Raw genomic sequence first — 15,530 nt, 5'->3', positions numbered from 1 at the left:
TTTGATTCACTATGTTTGCAGGTGATGGCTTGGACAACAGTGTAGCTTCCCCCAGCACAGGTGATGATGATGATCCAGATAAGGACAAAAAGCGTCACAAAAAGCGTGGCATCTTTCCCAAAGTAGCCACAAATATCATGAGGGCGTGGCTGTTCCAGCATCTAACAGTAAGTGGATTCTAAATGACATATGTAAACTAAATATGGACGGTGAACCAGTTGTGATAGAAAAGAAAATGGGGGAAGAAATGATCCCCTCTGCACTTGGAATATTTCATAAATCTCTGTGTTCCCCTAGTTTTTACCAAAGTGTTAGCACTTAATTTCCTAGCTACTTACCCCAAATGAGGAGTTTTATTTGAAGTTCACTATTGTAATTTTGTTAACTGTAAGTCATAAGGTTTAGGAGTTCCTGTGATTTGTGATTTTAAGTATGTGTGTTAATGATGTTGCTTTTCTCAGTGTGACTCTGAGGTACTTAGAACCAACTCCTACTAAGAAAAAAGTAAGCCAAACCCCAGAGAGAAGGACTTAATTTCTTTGAACGCTTTGTGGACCTTTCTAGAGAATGGTCCAAAAAGTTTAAATCTTGTTGCAATGGCAAGATGTTCACATAATTTGCTTTTAAGTGGTTTCAGTGGCCTGGTTGCCATTACAAAACATTCATCTGAGTCAGGGCCGCCCAGTGAAAGTTGTCCCAGTACTTAGAACTGTAAAGGAAAACAGCAATATAGCATCGGCTCTTCCTGTGTAGTCCCCTGTGACTTTTCAAGCAGAGTAACAGTTTATATTGTCTGTGTGAGTATTGCTGTTTTCACTGCAGGAATTCTCCTGGAGATGTGAGAAACTGGAGATTGGGGGCTTTATGCCACCAAGGGATTTGTTTTGTTTGGTTATTGTTCTGAATGAATTTCATGTTCAAAATATTTATAATCATAATATTTTGGTGGATATTTTTGTAAGTGCATACTGACTTAATGACATCTCAGAAAGAAGACCAAATGAAAATTTATGGATAAAATAATATTTTAAAAATCAGCAAAATTGTTGGCAAGGGAAACTTCCACTCTGAAGGGCAAAGGTTGAATTTAAATAGGTCTTAGCCTCGCCTCACCTCGCCTAACCTAGCCTAAAGTGAATGAATGCTAAAAATCTTGGCTTTTTGAAAAATGTCAGAAGCAAACTCTTTATGTTACTGTTTTTAGCCTAGTTTGCTTCTTCTGAAAGTCATTTATTTTTTAGTATCAAGGTCAATTCTGCGTTGTCACCAATGTACCCAAGTCTGTTGACCCTCACGCCTTTGCCCACTTTCAGAGCTGTGTCCACCAGTGACTTGTACTGTTACAGGGAGACACACAGGGGCTGTTAAAGGCCACACTGGTTCTGCTCCTCTGGAGAGAGGCTACACCTCCAATAACACTCGAGGGTCTAAATTCATCCCGATTTTCCAGCATCTGTGAATAAAACAAAAACTGAGAACAGCAGGAGTAACTAAAAAAAAAAAAAAAAAAAAAAAAAAAAAAAGAGTTTCCTCCCTCTCTTCCACCATCATGATTCCAAACAGCTACCAGCCTCCAATGACAGTTTTGGAATCAGTTTTGGAGGTTGGTTAATGCTGGTGGTGAGCTGAAGCTTTAGATGGCGTAGCTGATTTTAACATCATATTAGGTTTACCTAAAACCCAGTTCGGGTGCCATTGCTTACCCAACACTTGTTACAAGGATGTGGATAGTTTGAGATCTGCCTCGTGCAAGGTGCAAGGTTGCTGCTGGGGATTACCAACCACGACTAAAAAGGGGGAGGGAAAGGATAGGGTCCAGAGGGCACAGAGGGCATGGAGGGCACAGCAGGAAGAATAAGTAGCAGGAGATAAGAAGTGACAGTGGGTCAGAGGTGCTGAGGCAGCCATGCTGATATTTCGTCACTGGGGCTGACCAGCCAACCTGATCTGGAGGATGAGGGCGGGAGGGGACAAAATCAGGTGGCCCTGGAAGTTACAACCTAAGTCTATTTCCTGTACTAACATAGAAGAAAAAAAAAAAAAAGAGAGAATGGATTTCATCAGCCTCCATATCAGTCCACAGAGGAGCTGTGGCTTTCCTTGAAGCTGAGGTGCCCCTGAATAAAATATAATCAAATATTGGTTCAGACAGGATCAGGAGAGAGAGAAGCAAGTTCTTTTATTCATCCACCAGATTCCTGGTTTTCTAGGTCATACCCTTGGGAAGAACCTTGCAGAGAGCTATATTATCTTCTTAAAACAAAACAGAGAACTTCCTTAGCAGCCAGCAAGATCTTTCCTGCATTGCGGTACATTTTGTGGTCCATATGTTATTTGGGCAATTGGATTAGAAATTATTCATAAACTGTCTGATTTCTTGAGGTTGGGCTAATTTCTTTCAGTTTGGAGGTCTGTGCTGGCCTGTACCACTACTGCCCCAGTAGGGGAAACCCATTTGTCCACATCTCTATGAAGGCTCATGGAAATTGCTGTGCGGTTCGCATCTGGGCATGCCCAACTGCTTCCCCACTCCAGTGCCATGTGCGCATACAAATATATCGATCATGGTGACCATCTCGAAAAAGCAAATGTCTCATAACATCATCCAAAAAGCAAAGGAGATATATTTAAATTTTCTCCCTCTTTTCTTCCCCCAACGAAAGTGATTCCCTTCCTTCTTCTCCAATTGCAAGACCAGATAGAGCTGTAGTTACCAGGAACACCCTTCTCCTTGTCTTGTTACACTTCTTGAAGGAATGCACCAATTCCTTAGGTATTTGTTTATAGTCAGAAGCTGGTCATAATAAATTCTATGGGGAAGGACCTCTGGAGTTTAAGAAGAGTTTTGTTATTTGTTCAAATGTAAGTAAATCGTGGTATTTCTGTACTAATATTTTAGCAACTTTATTTCAAGTTCTGAGAGTTCTTCCAGAGGCACAATTCATTCGGAAGATGCTACAAATTTCAAATGATCACATTCTTGCCATATGATTAATGTAACTTCTCTAGAAAATCCTGTCTGAAATCTTGCAAGATGCAAAAGAGCAACTGAAATTCTGGCTAATTAAAACAATGGCAATAACAATTTATTAGCAAATTGTAAAAACTGATTTTTTAAATGCCAAACAGTGTATTAGAAACCTCGCCTGCCTTTTGAAAGCAAATTCCTACTCTTTTTTTTTTCTTTTCCAATAAATGGGTCAATCTTTACATTAGATTTATTCAGTTAAAACAGCAACAATAACAAAAACCCGCCATTGAAAGGGCTTTCCAGCATTTGTGTGTTGGAGGAGTAGAATAGGCCCAGGAAAAACAAAACAAAACACAACAAAACAAAAACCCCAGCTGCATAAGAAAAATGTGCTGTTGTGTAGCTGTCCACAGGTAGGTTTAAGCAGTAGCACATTTTACTACTCCAAGGAGAGAGCTAAAGCTTCATTCTTGGACTCACAGTTTCTAGTGAGCTAAATTGGAAATACTTGTATATGATGAAAATAAAGAAAAAGGAAACAGATTTTAAACTTTGGTGATTATGGGATAAAAGGAAATTTCAGGGATGTAAATTTCCACCTCAGTCTTAGTTGAACATTTGCCAGGGTTGATAACTAGGGAATGTCTCTTAAAAGAACTATTCCCCGAAATTGAAAAGAGTGACTGACATTATTTAGATAATAAGAGAGAATTAGAAAGAAAACAAAAGCATTTCTTAACAGAAATGCTTGCATTTGCCTGAAGACAAATTACAGCAAACAATTAAAAAATCCTTAATATTTCAGTATGAGTCACTGTATAGTCCGTCATTTGGGGGGCATATGCTCTGTGAAGTTTTCTTTCTCCTTCTTAAAGGCGTTATTCCAATTATAACTATAACCTACTATGTCATAATGTTTAAAGTGAATGTGTTTTGCATATTGCCAGTTCTTTTGCTACATAGTGTAACAAAGATTGTGCCTAAGGGCCTAGTGAAAATGAGAAGGAATAAATACAATGTTTAGGGTAAAAATAAAGGGTTTTTTGTTTGGTTTGGTTTTTCTATCCTGTTGCACATTTAGCCTATTGCATATTACAGATTCAAATATAATCTAAATAGAAACGTGGTTAATATGGTTCTTATTTAAAATATGCAGTGTCATATTTTCCTGCATGGAGCAGCTGTGTGTCCCAAGAGTCTTGAGAGTTAGGAAGAATGCAGGCTGGTAAAATACACACCTGTGGGTTCAGGTGAAGAAATCATGCAAAGGGTGGCACATCTGACATTGGCCAGTTGGGGAGGTGACCCTCAAGGTGAATTGATTTAATTGATTTTCATTCACATTCTCTTGGATTCCTGTCAGTGGTGTTTGGGATCTCATGGGGTACTTAATAGAGACACTGTTTCTATGTCAGATACATATATTTACTCTTTGGTTTTGTTTTGTTTCTTATTGTGAACTTCTAGCCTGGAAATTTTTTTTTTTTTTTTGGTCTGTGGCAAAATTTATATCTCAATTTCTGATTTATAAGACTTCCCTCTCAATGTGGATAAAGCCAAAGTGAGGGGTTGTAGAATCTTCCAGGTTGAGAATGGCGTTTCCATAGAAACACTATTAGATGAAAAGTGCCCTGCGGGTCCGCCACTCTAAGGATGGAGTAAATGGAATTGAATTGGGAATTGAATGCTCTAGAAGAGACAGATGTTGTTTCATTGGTTTTGCTTTTGGTAACAAGATCTGTTGGCGACATCTTAGTGTCATATCTCTGCTTGCAGTTGTGGAAGAATTGTTCTCTAAACGTTAGGAATTATTATTACACTGAAAAAGTACCTCTCTCTTTATTATCCAGACAATCCGTTCTGTTGATTAAGGTGAGTGAAAGGTCGAAGGCAGACAGAAGGACCTGTAGGCAGGCATTAGGTAGGAAGCAGATGGGATTTGCTCCCCTCCTTCCATTTCTATTTTTCTGTCCCTCACCTCTCAACTTTGATAGCTTTAACAGTAAATATTTCCATTGTGCCTAACCAGCTCGCATGATTCAGCTAAAATTAGTCCTAAGAAGATAGTGGGGCAGGAAGACTGTATTCTCCAACTTTTTGCCTGGAATGAGAATCTGGGTAGTACAAAGTATTTGAGAAAGACCGTCCCTCCTTCAGACTAGTCCTAACTTATCTTCACGTTCATGTGCCTGAGGAAGGTGATTTGTGGAGACAGCAACTCTGAGACTTTCTTTGCTCTGTTATCTGCAGATATATTATATAGTTAAGATTCCTGAAAACTAGTGTATAGGGGTGAGAATAATTTTTTCCCTTTCAGATGTCCCTGTACCTTATCAAAAATGAGCTCTCTGAAGCCGATGAGAATATCTTTATAGCTACTATTTTTCTCTTCCATGCGATTGCCATTCACCTTCACAGGCTTTCTTAATGATGATGGGTCAGAGCTAGGCTTTGCCAAAACTAATCCAAGTTGGACTGACAAAATCCCTCTATCTTGATTTTAAAAGGTCTCTGCTACTTTGGAGATAGCATGTTTCAACTGTGATTACATCGGACCCTAATGATTTTTTCACCCAATTGAGAACCATCTCTCTCGGGGGGAAAAAGGAATAGATTATTTAATTACATGGAGAAACTATTGGAATGCCCTAATTCTTCTGTGATATATGTCATATAAAATCTGTTTTAATAATGAAGCGGGTGGTTTCTAGATTCTGGGGCAACTGCTTTTTTCTCTTTCTTAGCTGGTTATTGAAATCCTAATGGGATGGGTGATGAATTTTCTTAGGTCAGGTAAACTGAAAAGGTTACAGCTGGAATTCTTCACCCAGAAGAATCGGAGTTAATACTAATGATCATTGTGAATTAGAAGATCAAAGGCAAAGCATCAGCCGGTTCTCCAAGTCGTTGCCCCAGAGGCCATTAGTGACCTGGCAGAGCTCTCTCGAAGCCTTCCACACACCTCCTTCCCCTTGTCCCAGCCTTTCCTCCCCATCATGGTTGTGCACCTCTGACCTGGGGTAATTATAGTCGGTTGATGAGGGGACATGGGGGGGGTGCAGAAAACAGTCAAAAGTAAAAACAAAAGTCCAACTTTAAAATTGTCCATTTATTCAGGTACATAGGACTCACAAGCAAATGAGCTGTGACTGGGGCTCCATGTTATTTTGGGGATATGATTGAGATTTTTGTGCCCAAATGATGATTGGTGCCTTATACAAAGGTCTTGTGTAGAGTCTGGCTGGCAGTTTGTCAGATTATACTAAAATTTTCCTTTCGTTTCTGAGGGTAAGTTAAAACTACACTGTAGTTCGGTTCTCTGATCTACTCTCAATCGGGGTAATTAAGTAAAAGATTAGGTTCAAAACAAAAGTGCCCATAGAAGCACAATTTATTAAGTTGAGGGTTGCTGATGCTTGAACACTAGCCAACCATTTATACTTCAAAGCATACATCAATATCGCGTCTTCTGATTTCTCCGATATATTTTTGAAGGTGAAGTATCAAATTCGGTCAACAAGTATGCAACAGCTCCTCCTCCATCTATATTTCAGATTAAAACTGGAGCATTGTGTATTTATGTATGAATGTATCTTTTAAACGAACTCAGTCCAACCCTTAGGAATTTCATATAATATAAGCTTGACTTTTTTCCATTCCCAGTGTTTAAGAGTCTTGGTGAAAAGTCTTTGCTTTAAAGAATGGTTTGATGGAGAGAAAATCAGTTGGTTTCATTTTAGAAACGATTCAGATGTTTGGGTTTGGTTTGGTTGGTTGGTAGTTTTGCCAGTAGAAGTAAATCTGAATGTCATGGAATTTAGGATACTTTGACTTTACTGGAAACATCCCCGTCACATTTCAGTCTTCCTTATGGAAACATGAGTATGACTGCGGGCGCACGTATGTCCCTACATTTTTCTGTAGGACAAATCTCTTTGAACCCCTGCTATCTGTACCAATCACAGTCAGGAGAATGGATCCATTTTACTTGTTTTTACCCCCTAAATATTCAGGGCTGTAGTTTTTCTGTTGTTAATGTATGCCAAGAGATAACCAATAGTGGAGGCCACATTGCAATCGATGGTCTGTTGCTTGGGTCACAAAACCCTCTTGGATGTGGTCCAAGTTTACCTGTAATGACTGAATGCCATGAGGTAGCAAAAATTATTTTATTAAGGCTCCAAGCAATGATAGTGATTGTGTGGATTCTCATCCAAATGGCTGATACTGACAAGGATATCTTAGTACTGCTCGTCTCTCAGTTAGCAGAGCCCTGAGCCCAGGAAAGCTGGCTCACCTCAATGAACTTGATAGTGTGTCAAGAGTAGGAGAGAGCCCTCAGGGATGTAGACAGGTACCCGTTTCTTGACAGGCCTGGAGAGAGCCTCCAAGAGCAAAGAGGTAGCTGAATGAGTTATGCCAGACAGTTTTCTAACATTTTAAAGACCTTTAGTCCTGGTTTTTTTGCAATTGCAAAGTGCCTTCACTCAGCAAATTATAGCCCAGTGAGTGTGGGTCCCAGTACAAGATGTATGGCTTTGTCTTTGAACACTGTAAAGAAATGACAGGCCTAACTAACTTGAAGGCATAAACATGAACATCCTAAGTTAGTCGGTAGGAGATACAAATTACTTGGTTTCAGAATATATTATTCAAACTATCCTAAACTAGAGATCTTTGGTTTGTTGGAAATGACTACTTATTGTCCTGGTGTTATCTCTTCAGACAAAACGGGACAATATATATGAACTTAACCTGTTGACCATCTTAACTTTTCAGTTCTTGATATTCTGCGGTCAGTTTTCATCTCTTCTCACATTAACTTTGTGGCTGGTATCCCTGCAGAGCCCGTGAGCTCTCCCGTGACATGAGTGACCTCTGAGAATTCAATGTCTTAGGAAGTTTTTGGGATGCCCAAGGGCCAGGAGGTGCAATCCATGAACAGGAACACCCATCCTAAGAAGGATCAATGAGTAGAGATAATTCCCGACTCGAGTGATAGACATTTAGGAATAATTCCCACTACATAAAGAAAAGCCAGTTTCCAAACTTCTTGGGGGAGAAACTCCACAAAAAAATGACCTGGGGGCGCCTGGGTGGCTCAGTGGGTTAAGCCGCTGCCTTCGGCTCGGGTCATGATCTCAGGGTCCTGGGATCGAGCCCCGCATCGGGCTCTCTGCTCAGCAGGGAGCCTGCTTCCTCCTCTCTTTGCCTGCCTCTCTGCCTACTTGTGATCTCTCTCTGTCAAATAAATGAATAAAAAATTCTTTAAAAAAAAAAAAATGACCTGATCTCATGTTACATGAAATTCTCGCCTGCCTACATAATGTTACTTTTATCATTTGCTTTTTTTTTTTTACCTTTTTAAAAAACATTTTACTTATTTATTTACTTATTCATTTTAGAGAGAGAGATGGGGGAGGAGGGGCAAAGGCAGAGGGAGAGAGAGAGTCCCAAGCAGGCTCCATACGCAGCATGGAGCACATCTCAGGGCTCATCTCACAACCCTGAGATCATGACTTGAACCTAGATCAAGAGTGGGTTGTTCAACAGACTGAGCCACCTAGGCACCCCTGTAATTTTACTTCTTCATTTTTCCTCCCTGAAAAGAACTGAAGAGGATAGTTACTTCGATAGTCAAAAAGACTATCATTTGCTTTTTTTAAAAAAATGATCTATTCATGGCTTGGCTATTTTGACACAGTCCTGGGATCAAAAGGCTAAAGAAAAAAAATTGATCAAAAGGCTAAATGGAATCATAACATACGTCTCTGTGGTGCTTTGTAGTTTAATATTTGCACGTACATTGGATTCTGAAGGCAATCCTATGAGGTGGCAAGATGACCAAACTGAAGTTTCGAGAAGTTAGTGATTTTTCTCAAGGGCAAAAGCTAGGAATGGGCTGAGCTGGAACCGGAATCTTCTGACTTGAATTTCCATGCACTTTCTACCACGTTGCCTTTCAGATACAGAGCAAATCAAATCGTACTGTGGAAGTTCAAAGGTATAATTATAATCTCATTCCATGAACTGGCTAATTAGTATTTTTTAAAATAAAAATACGAGCCAGAGGGTTTGGCGTAAAACTTCATCATGCAGTCTGATGGCTGTTGGTAACTAAGGATTAAGGATGGTCCTTTCCTATCCAGATTCTTTTTCCGGACCTCTCTGCCCATTAAAAAAAGGCATAGCTGGAGCTATTGCTATTTTGTGCAACTGAAATAATTTATGCATTGTTAGAATTTCAGATTTTAAACATTAGCTCTTCCTCCTTCCTTATGGAAATATGCACATCTCCCCGTCTCTAACTAACAATGTCGGAGAGCAGTTTGGGGGTGAGGAATCTGTCCTCATGCAAATCCTAACCGAACCTTCTAACACAGATTTAGCTCCTTGAAGATTTCTTTGCTCATCACGTGTCCAGGACGCCAAAGAGCTATGTGTTTAATTTGCTTTATGGAGATGGAGGAAACTGCTGCTGCCGTCCCGATTACTCTTGAAACTACAATCCAACTGTCGTTTCTCAGCAGAGGAGGCTGCTAAAGCCTGGAGAATTAGGCCAGTGCTCTGGGGCCTGACACCGAGGTCTGATCATTTTAAAGCAAGTAATAACCAGAACCCTAAAATTCTTATGAATAAAATGTAATTTTAGTAATGTTTCCATAAACAGTGGTAATGGTGGCATTTTAGTAGGCAGTGACATTAGTCACATCGAAATTGCACCACATTGGCTTTTAAATTACTCCACCTGTCTGTGTGAATAGAATTTCAGTGTAAAAGCAGAGAGACAGCTGCTGCTAATGTCTTCTTCTCCCTGTGCAGATAATGCTGGCAAATCGACGTGCAGAAAGGACTGGTTTGTGATGTAAAACGGTACCTGACCCTGCCGGCTCCTGAGCTGCAGAGAAATACCTTTAATTACCGGTGGCCTTGTTTAGTTGTTGACGCACCAATGTCAGCTTCCAGGGCTGTGCCCTCAGGTCCGCTCCCCGTGGGCGCGTCGCCCACCTCACACTCTCTTTCTTACCCCGACATGTCCGTAGTGAGATGGGTGAGCATTTACCTTCATGTGTTTCAGAGACATGTAAGGCATTAATACTTAAAAGGAAAACATCGCATACTGCAGAACTTGATTGATGATCTTTCTGTTGGAGAACTTTTAAAGATTAGCAGAATCTGGTTCCTTCTTCCTAGCCAGAGTGGAACTACGTGGTATACTGTTTATACTTTCAGAAAACTTGGCATCGTTCCTCCAATACAAAAATACACATTCTCGGGGCACCTGGGTGGCTCAGTGGGTTAAGCCGCTGCCTTCAGCTCAGGTCATGATCTCAGGGTCCTGGGATCGAGTCCCGCATCGGGCTCTCTGCTCAGCAGGGAGCCTGCTTCCCTCTCTCTCTCTCTCTTTCTCTGCCTGCCTCTCTGTCTACTTGTGATCTCTCTCTGTCAAATAAACAAATAAAATCTTAAAAAAAAAAAAAAAACACAAAAATACACATTCTCATGTGAGGATCATGGCCAGGCAGAAAGGGCAAAGAATAGAGGGGTTTGAGAAGAGCACCTTTTTTTTTTTTTTAATTTTTTTATTGTATGCCCATCCTTCCTGTTGACATATGACGAAGCTTACTTTCTGGAGAAGCCTATTTGGTTTTGGCCTTTGGGTTCTGGTCTGTTGTAGAAGCTACATCAAAATAAGAATGGGCCAGCCAAGGGTATCCTCCCTGTCTGATGTGCCTGTTGCCAACACTGTATTTGGTGGAACGGGTAGGTAGGAGATATACTTGTCTGGCTCATTTGCAGGCATTCTTTTTGACTTCTTTCACACAACTGGTGTTTTCGTGTTTAATTTAACAAGGAACGAGTAGTAAATGAAAGCTGCTGCCTGAAATCCCACTGTGAGCGTGTTTTGCACTTGGCTCCCCAGTGACAAGGCAATTTGTGAAATTATGTGATGGAGTAATTAGATGAAGCCAGGGTTCCTGATTGTTGCCATGCATATGTGGCGAGGGTTTGCTGGGAAGAGGGAGGGGGAGAAAGAAATAGATTATTACCCTGGCAAGTTGGCTCAAAGCTTCTTCATTTATTTGTAAACAGAATATTTAGTGACCGCATAGGAAGTAGCTGTAATCACAAGCTCATAAAGAAACCACAGCAGAGCTTTTGAATTTTTGCAGAGTGCTCATGTAAAATTTAAGCTGGGAGGCAGAATCCCTGTTAATGTAATTAGGATCTAATTTACCACCCTTTGCACACAGATGTAATAATGTCTAGATATTTATTCTATCTTTAAGCACGTTACATATACCTCAGTGCAGCAGTTACTGAACAGAAACAGGTGTGAGCACTTTCCTAATTCGTTTTTACACTGTAAACACATAGCAATTTAAGGGAAATATTTACCAAAAACGAGGGGAAGGAATGTCTGCAAATGAGGCAGTAATGGACAGTTGCCCTTTATGTACTGATGGATTTCTCAATGGTTAAGTAAATTAAAGCAAATGCTAGAAAAATCAATAGGCCAGCATAGTCTTGGTTTTGCCTCATAGACTTCAGGACAGAATGACAGATGTGGTGTCTATGACCCATTTAAGTATTAATGCTTGAAAAACTGCTTCTGCATGCAAGGTTATAGGCTTAGAAACATTCTGCTATATTAAATTACAGACAATAATATTTTTAAGTATATGTGGAATTTATATGTTTCAGTTAGGTTGTCCTTATGTGTTGCATTTATACTGGAAGATTAGTTGCTTAGTTGGTACAATAGCGCCATAAATCAGGTTTGAATGTTCCCACATGGAAACATCTTCATGAGGCTATAGTTGGAAGCTGAAGATGATGTATATCGAGCTTACACGTATGGTGAAGTGAATGTGCTCAGTAATACTCCGTGTGGAAACCAAATTAGATTTAATTAAGGGGTAGATGCTCAGAGCCTGGAAGAATCTGTAAAAGACCATTCGAACGTGGCATTACATTTCAGTTCATCTCTGGGCTAGAGACGCTATATTTCACATTTGAGCTAACTTTGGCTGGTCTGTCACTTGGTTGACCATCACAGCATGTGGACTTTTGGGGCTGTTCTGCTGTTCCAAGAGGTAGGTATTAACCTCTGAGAAGATAAGGCTGGTCTTTGAGTAGCATCAGAGTGTTCATTTTTCCCCTCCGTTGTTCCCATTACCAATGTGAAGAGAAATGACATAAATATGGTCATGTGTTAGTCTGTTGACTGCTGGGAGACAGGAAGACAGGAGGAGAAATGAGGCAAAATGGACTCGAGTGCTGGCTCTGTGGGGCAAAGCTGGTTTTCGTAACCAAAATCAAGGGGTGGGGGTTGGAGTCATCATCCTGGTGATTTGGGGAGAAGGCGCCATTAGTTGTCGTGAAAGGGCTGGACTGGCTTGAGGGCCCTCTTTACCTTATGCTGAGTGAACTTGGACAACAATTTACTTCTTTCTCTGCTTGTGACACAGCGGACAGGGTCCAGCCCACCTCTGGGTTTTGAAAATCAGTACATACGGGCGATAGGTAATGTGATAGACGAAGTCATTGGAACCATTGCTAGGTTGATATGATGGGGAGAGGCAGAATGACTGCTTAGAGTCTGAGTAGAAGATCTTTACTCAATTTTAATTTTCTTACAGTGTTGCATTGATAGTCACAACGTTCCTTAGAGATTGGATCAGGAGATTTGGCAATGTACACATTTGGGGATTTAACTGATGTGTAAATAGTAATTTTTCAAAAATGGAAGTCTACCATCTAAAAGGTCAGAAAATGGATTAATTAGTGCTTCTTAAACTTTGGTGTGCAGTCAGATGATCTGGGGATCTGTCTTTAAATGAAGATTTTGGTTCAGTGGGGTGGGGTCTGAGATTCATCATTATAATGAGCTCCTCGCAGATACTGACAGGGCTGGTCCACAGACCACACTTGGCCTAGCAAGGATCTTAGGAACACAAGCAAGAGATCGGATTGTAATGGAAAGATGCTTCTTTTTCTCCATCCTTAATTTTTTTTTTAAACATTTTATTTATTTATTTGACAGAGAGATCACAAGCAGGCAGAGAGGCAGGCAGAGAGAGAGGAGGAAGCAGGCCCCCTGCCAAGCAGAGAGCCCAATGCGGGGCTCGATCCCAGGACCCTGAGATCATGACCTGAGCTGAAGGCAGTGGCTTAACCCACTGAGCCACCCAGGCGCCCCTCCATCCTTAATTTTTATGCTTTGATTTTTTTCCTTTGATGCTGAAACTTAACCCATTATTTTATCATGTAGATTGAACTGAAGTGTTATGGTTTTCCTCTGCAAACTTTCAGTTCTTATTTAGTGTATGAGAACTTTCTTTTGAATATCAAAGAGTTTTTATTTTTTATTTTTTTTTTAAATATTTTTATTTATTTATTTGAGAGAGAGAGAGACAGTGAGAGAGAGCATGAGCAAGGAGAAGGTCAGAGGGAGAAGCAGACTCCCCGTGGAGCTGGGAGCCTGATGCGGGACTCGATCCCGGGACTCCAGGATCATGACCTGAGCTGAAGGCAGTTGCTTAACCAACTGAGCCACCCAGGCGCCCTCAAAGAGTTTTTAAAAGGTAGACTTTGTTTTTTAGAGAAGTGTTAGGTTTGCCGCAAAACTGAAGAAGATTTCCTATATATCTTCTTCCCTGCCCCCCGCCCCCGCCACATGCCTAGCGTCCCTGTTATCAATGCTCCCCCGCCACCAGAGTGGTCCATTCCTTACAACTGATGAACCTATATTTGACACACCATCATCACCCTAAGTCCAAAGTCAGGGCTCACTTTTGGTGTTGCATATTGTATGGGTTTGGATAAATGTGTGATGTGTACCCATCATTATAGTATCATACAGGCTAGTTTCACTGCCCTAAATAAACATCAGAGAGTTTTCATGGGGTCTCCTGAGTACCTAGAAAGCTTCAGATAGAACATGGACTCTGATAATATACAGACTTTTTCTTTCGGGCTTTTTGATAGCGTACTTGCATGTCCCAGGGGGTGAAAAGGTAGTTGTGTATGTTGAGGTTACAGAATCTCGTCCTTCACCTCCCTCTAGCTTCAGCGCCCCGAGGGATGTTAGCATGGAGCAAGGGTGTGCACCGTGGTTAGACTCGCTCCCGGATTCCTGTGCTGGCCCTCCAGTCTGATAGCCTTTGTCAGGAGAAAGCCACAGAATAACAACTGCAGAAACAATACATACATTTGAGGGAGAAATGCTTTTGATTTTAGTAGTATTCGCCAACTCGATGTCTGTTCCAGGAAATCCTTTCGTATTTCCAGTGCCTCATGTACTTTATCTGCCATGGGGCACGTCAATTTGCACAGCCTCCTGGAAGATGAATTTGTTTTGAAAAAACAGCATCTGAAAAGTATCTTCTCTCTAGTTTAGCTAAGATCTAAGGAATGATTATAAGGACCACATACTTATTAATCATTGCTTAGCAGGTAAATTCTGTCACTCATTAGAGTTCACATGCTGGATGTAGTTTCTTGAAATTAGGTCATTTATTTTGGTCTAAGTCATCGAGGATCAAAGGTCATAGGGAATCCAAAAGCCATTAGTCAGGGTTCTTTTCTGGACCCCTTAGATGTCATTGTGCGAGTCACCCATGGCAGCCTGGGCCTGGCCTGCTGTCAGGGAGCTGGCAGGGTGCCTACTTTATTTCCAGTTTGCATAGATAAAAAGCAGAGCAGCTACTCTCAGAATCACTATAAAAATAAGCTTACATAAAATCTCCATTTGAAATACAGTATGTGTGTGCCCCTGCATGCTTTCTCTTATGGAAGCCATGGGACCTAGAAATCAAAATTAGGAAGAGAGGCATACATTTGAGGGCATTGTGGATTATTCTTTGTTTTGGCGAAGGCATTTATAATTCATTGTGAATTTAGCGGAGACCAGATTTTCACAAAGAATTGTAATGGCAATCCAAGTGTTTTAATTTGCTAATGCAAAATAAAAACAAAAGCATCATTTTAACCATTGTCGAAAATTTATGTTGCTACCCCCTCTTGATACTATTGTAGTACATTTGGCAGTAATGAGTTGAGGTGTCTCTGGAGTGGTGGGTAAGAGATGTAGTCAAGTCAATTCGTTTCCTTTCCCCATTGAGCCCTGTGGGTCTCAGGCCCACACCTTGAAGTGAAAACATTATCAATTACCCAGCAGACAGGTGCCCAGGACTTACTCCCTGAAAGTGTTCATACTGGACCAGAAACCACGAGCACTCAGCAACATTCATCACCTCAGTGTTCAAGAGAGTGATTGAGTAAATGGAGGCTGAATATCCAAGGAAAAAAGCCCAAATACCCATACAGGAAATAGCATATATTAGGCAATTTAGAAATCAAGCTATGAAAACAAGTATCCCATTTGATTTTAAACAGTTATTAATTATGGAGTAGTTAGTTTGCACGGGATCTTACATTTTATAATCATGCCCCATTTACAGGATGAACATTTCACACAAGGAAGTGGGATAGAAAAGGCTAAAGAGCTCCCGGAGATCTTAGTATACCACAGAGAAGAGACTGGAAACAAAAA

General features: G+C 40.7%; 1 protein-coding gene across 5 annotated transcripts in view; it reads left to right on the top strand.

Annotated features, from left to right (window-relative positions):
• MEIS1 (Meis homeobox 1) overlaps nucleotides 1-15,530 on the top strand; it is a 136,305-nt gene that overhangs the window by 75,585 nt on the left and 45,190 nt on the right. For all 5 annotated transcript variants that reach the window (XM_047746080.1, XM_047746081.1, XM_047746082.1 and 2 more), the window contains exon 8: nucleotides 22-167. In XM_047746080.1, coding sequence (XP_047602036.1) covers nucleotides 22-167 — 146 coding nt within the window. The remainder of the gene's footprint in view (nucleotides 1-21; nucleotides 168-15,530) is intronic.

This window comes from Lutra lutra, chromosome 9, assembly GCF_902655055.1.
Source record: "Lutra lutra chromosome 9, mLutLut1.2, whole genome shotgun sequence".
Taxonomy (NCBI): domain Eukaryota; kingdom Metazoa; phylum Chordata; class Mammalia; order Carnivora; family Mustelidae; genus Lutra; species Lutra lutra.
Note: the sequence above shows the minus strand (reverse complement) of the source record. Positions and strands in the feature narration are given on the sequence as shown.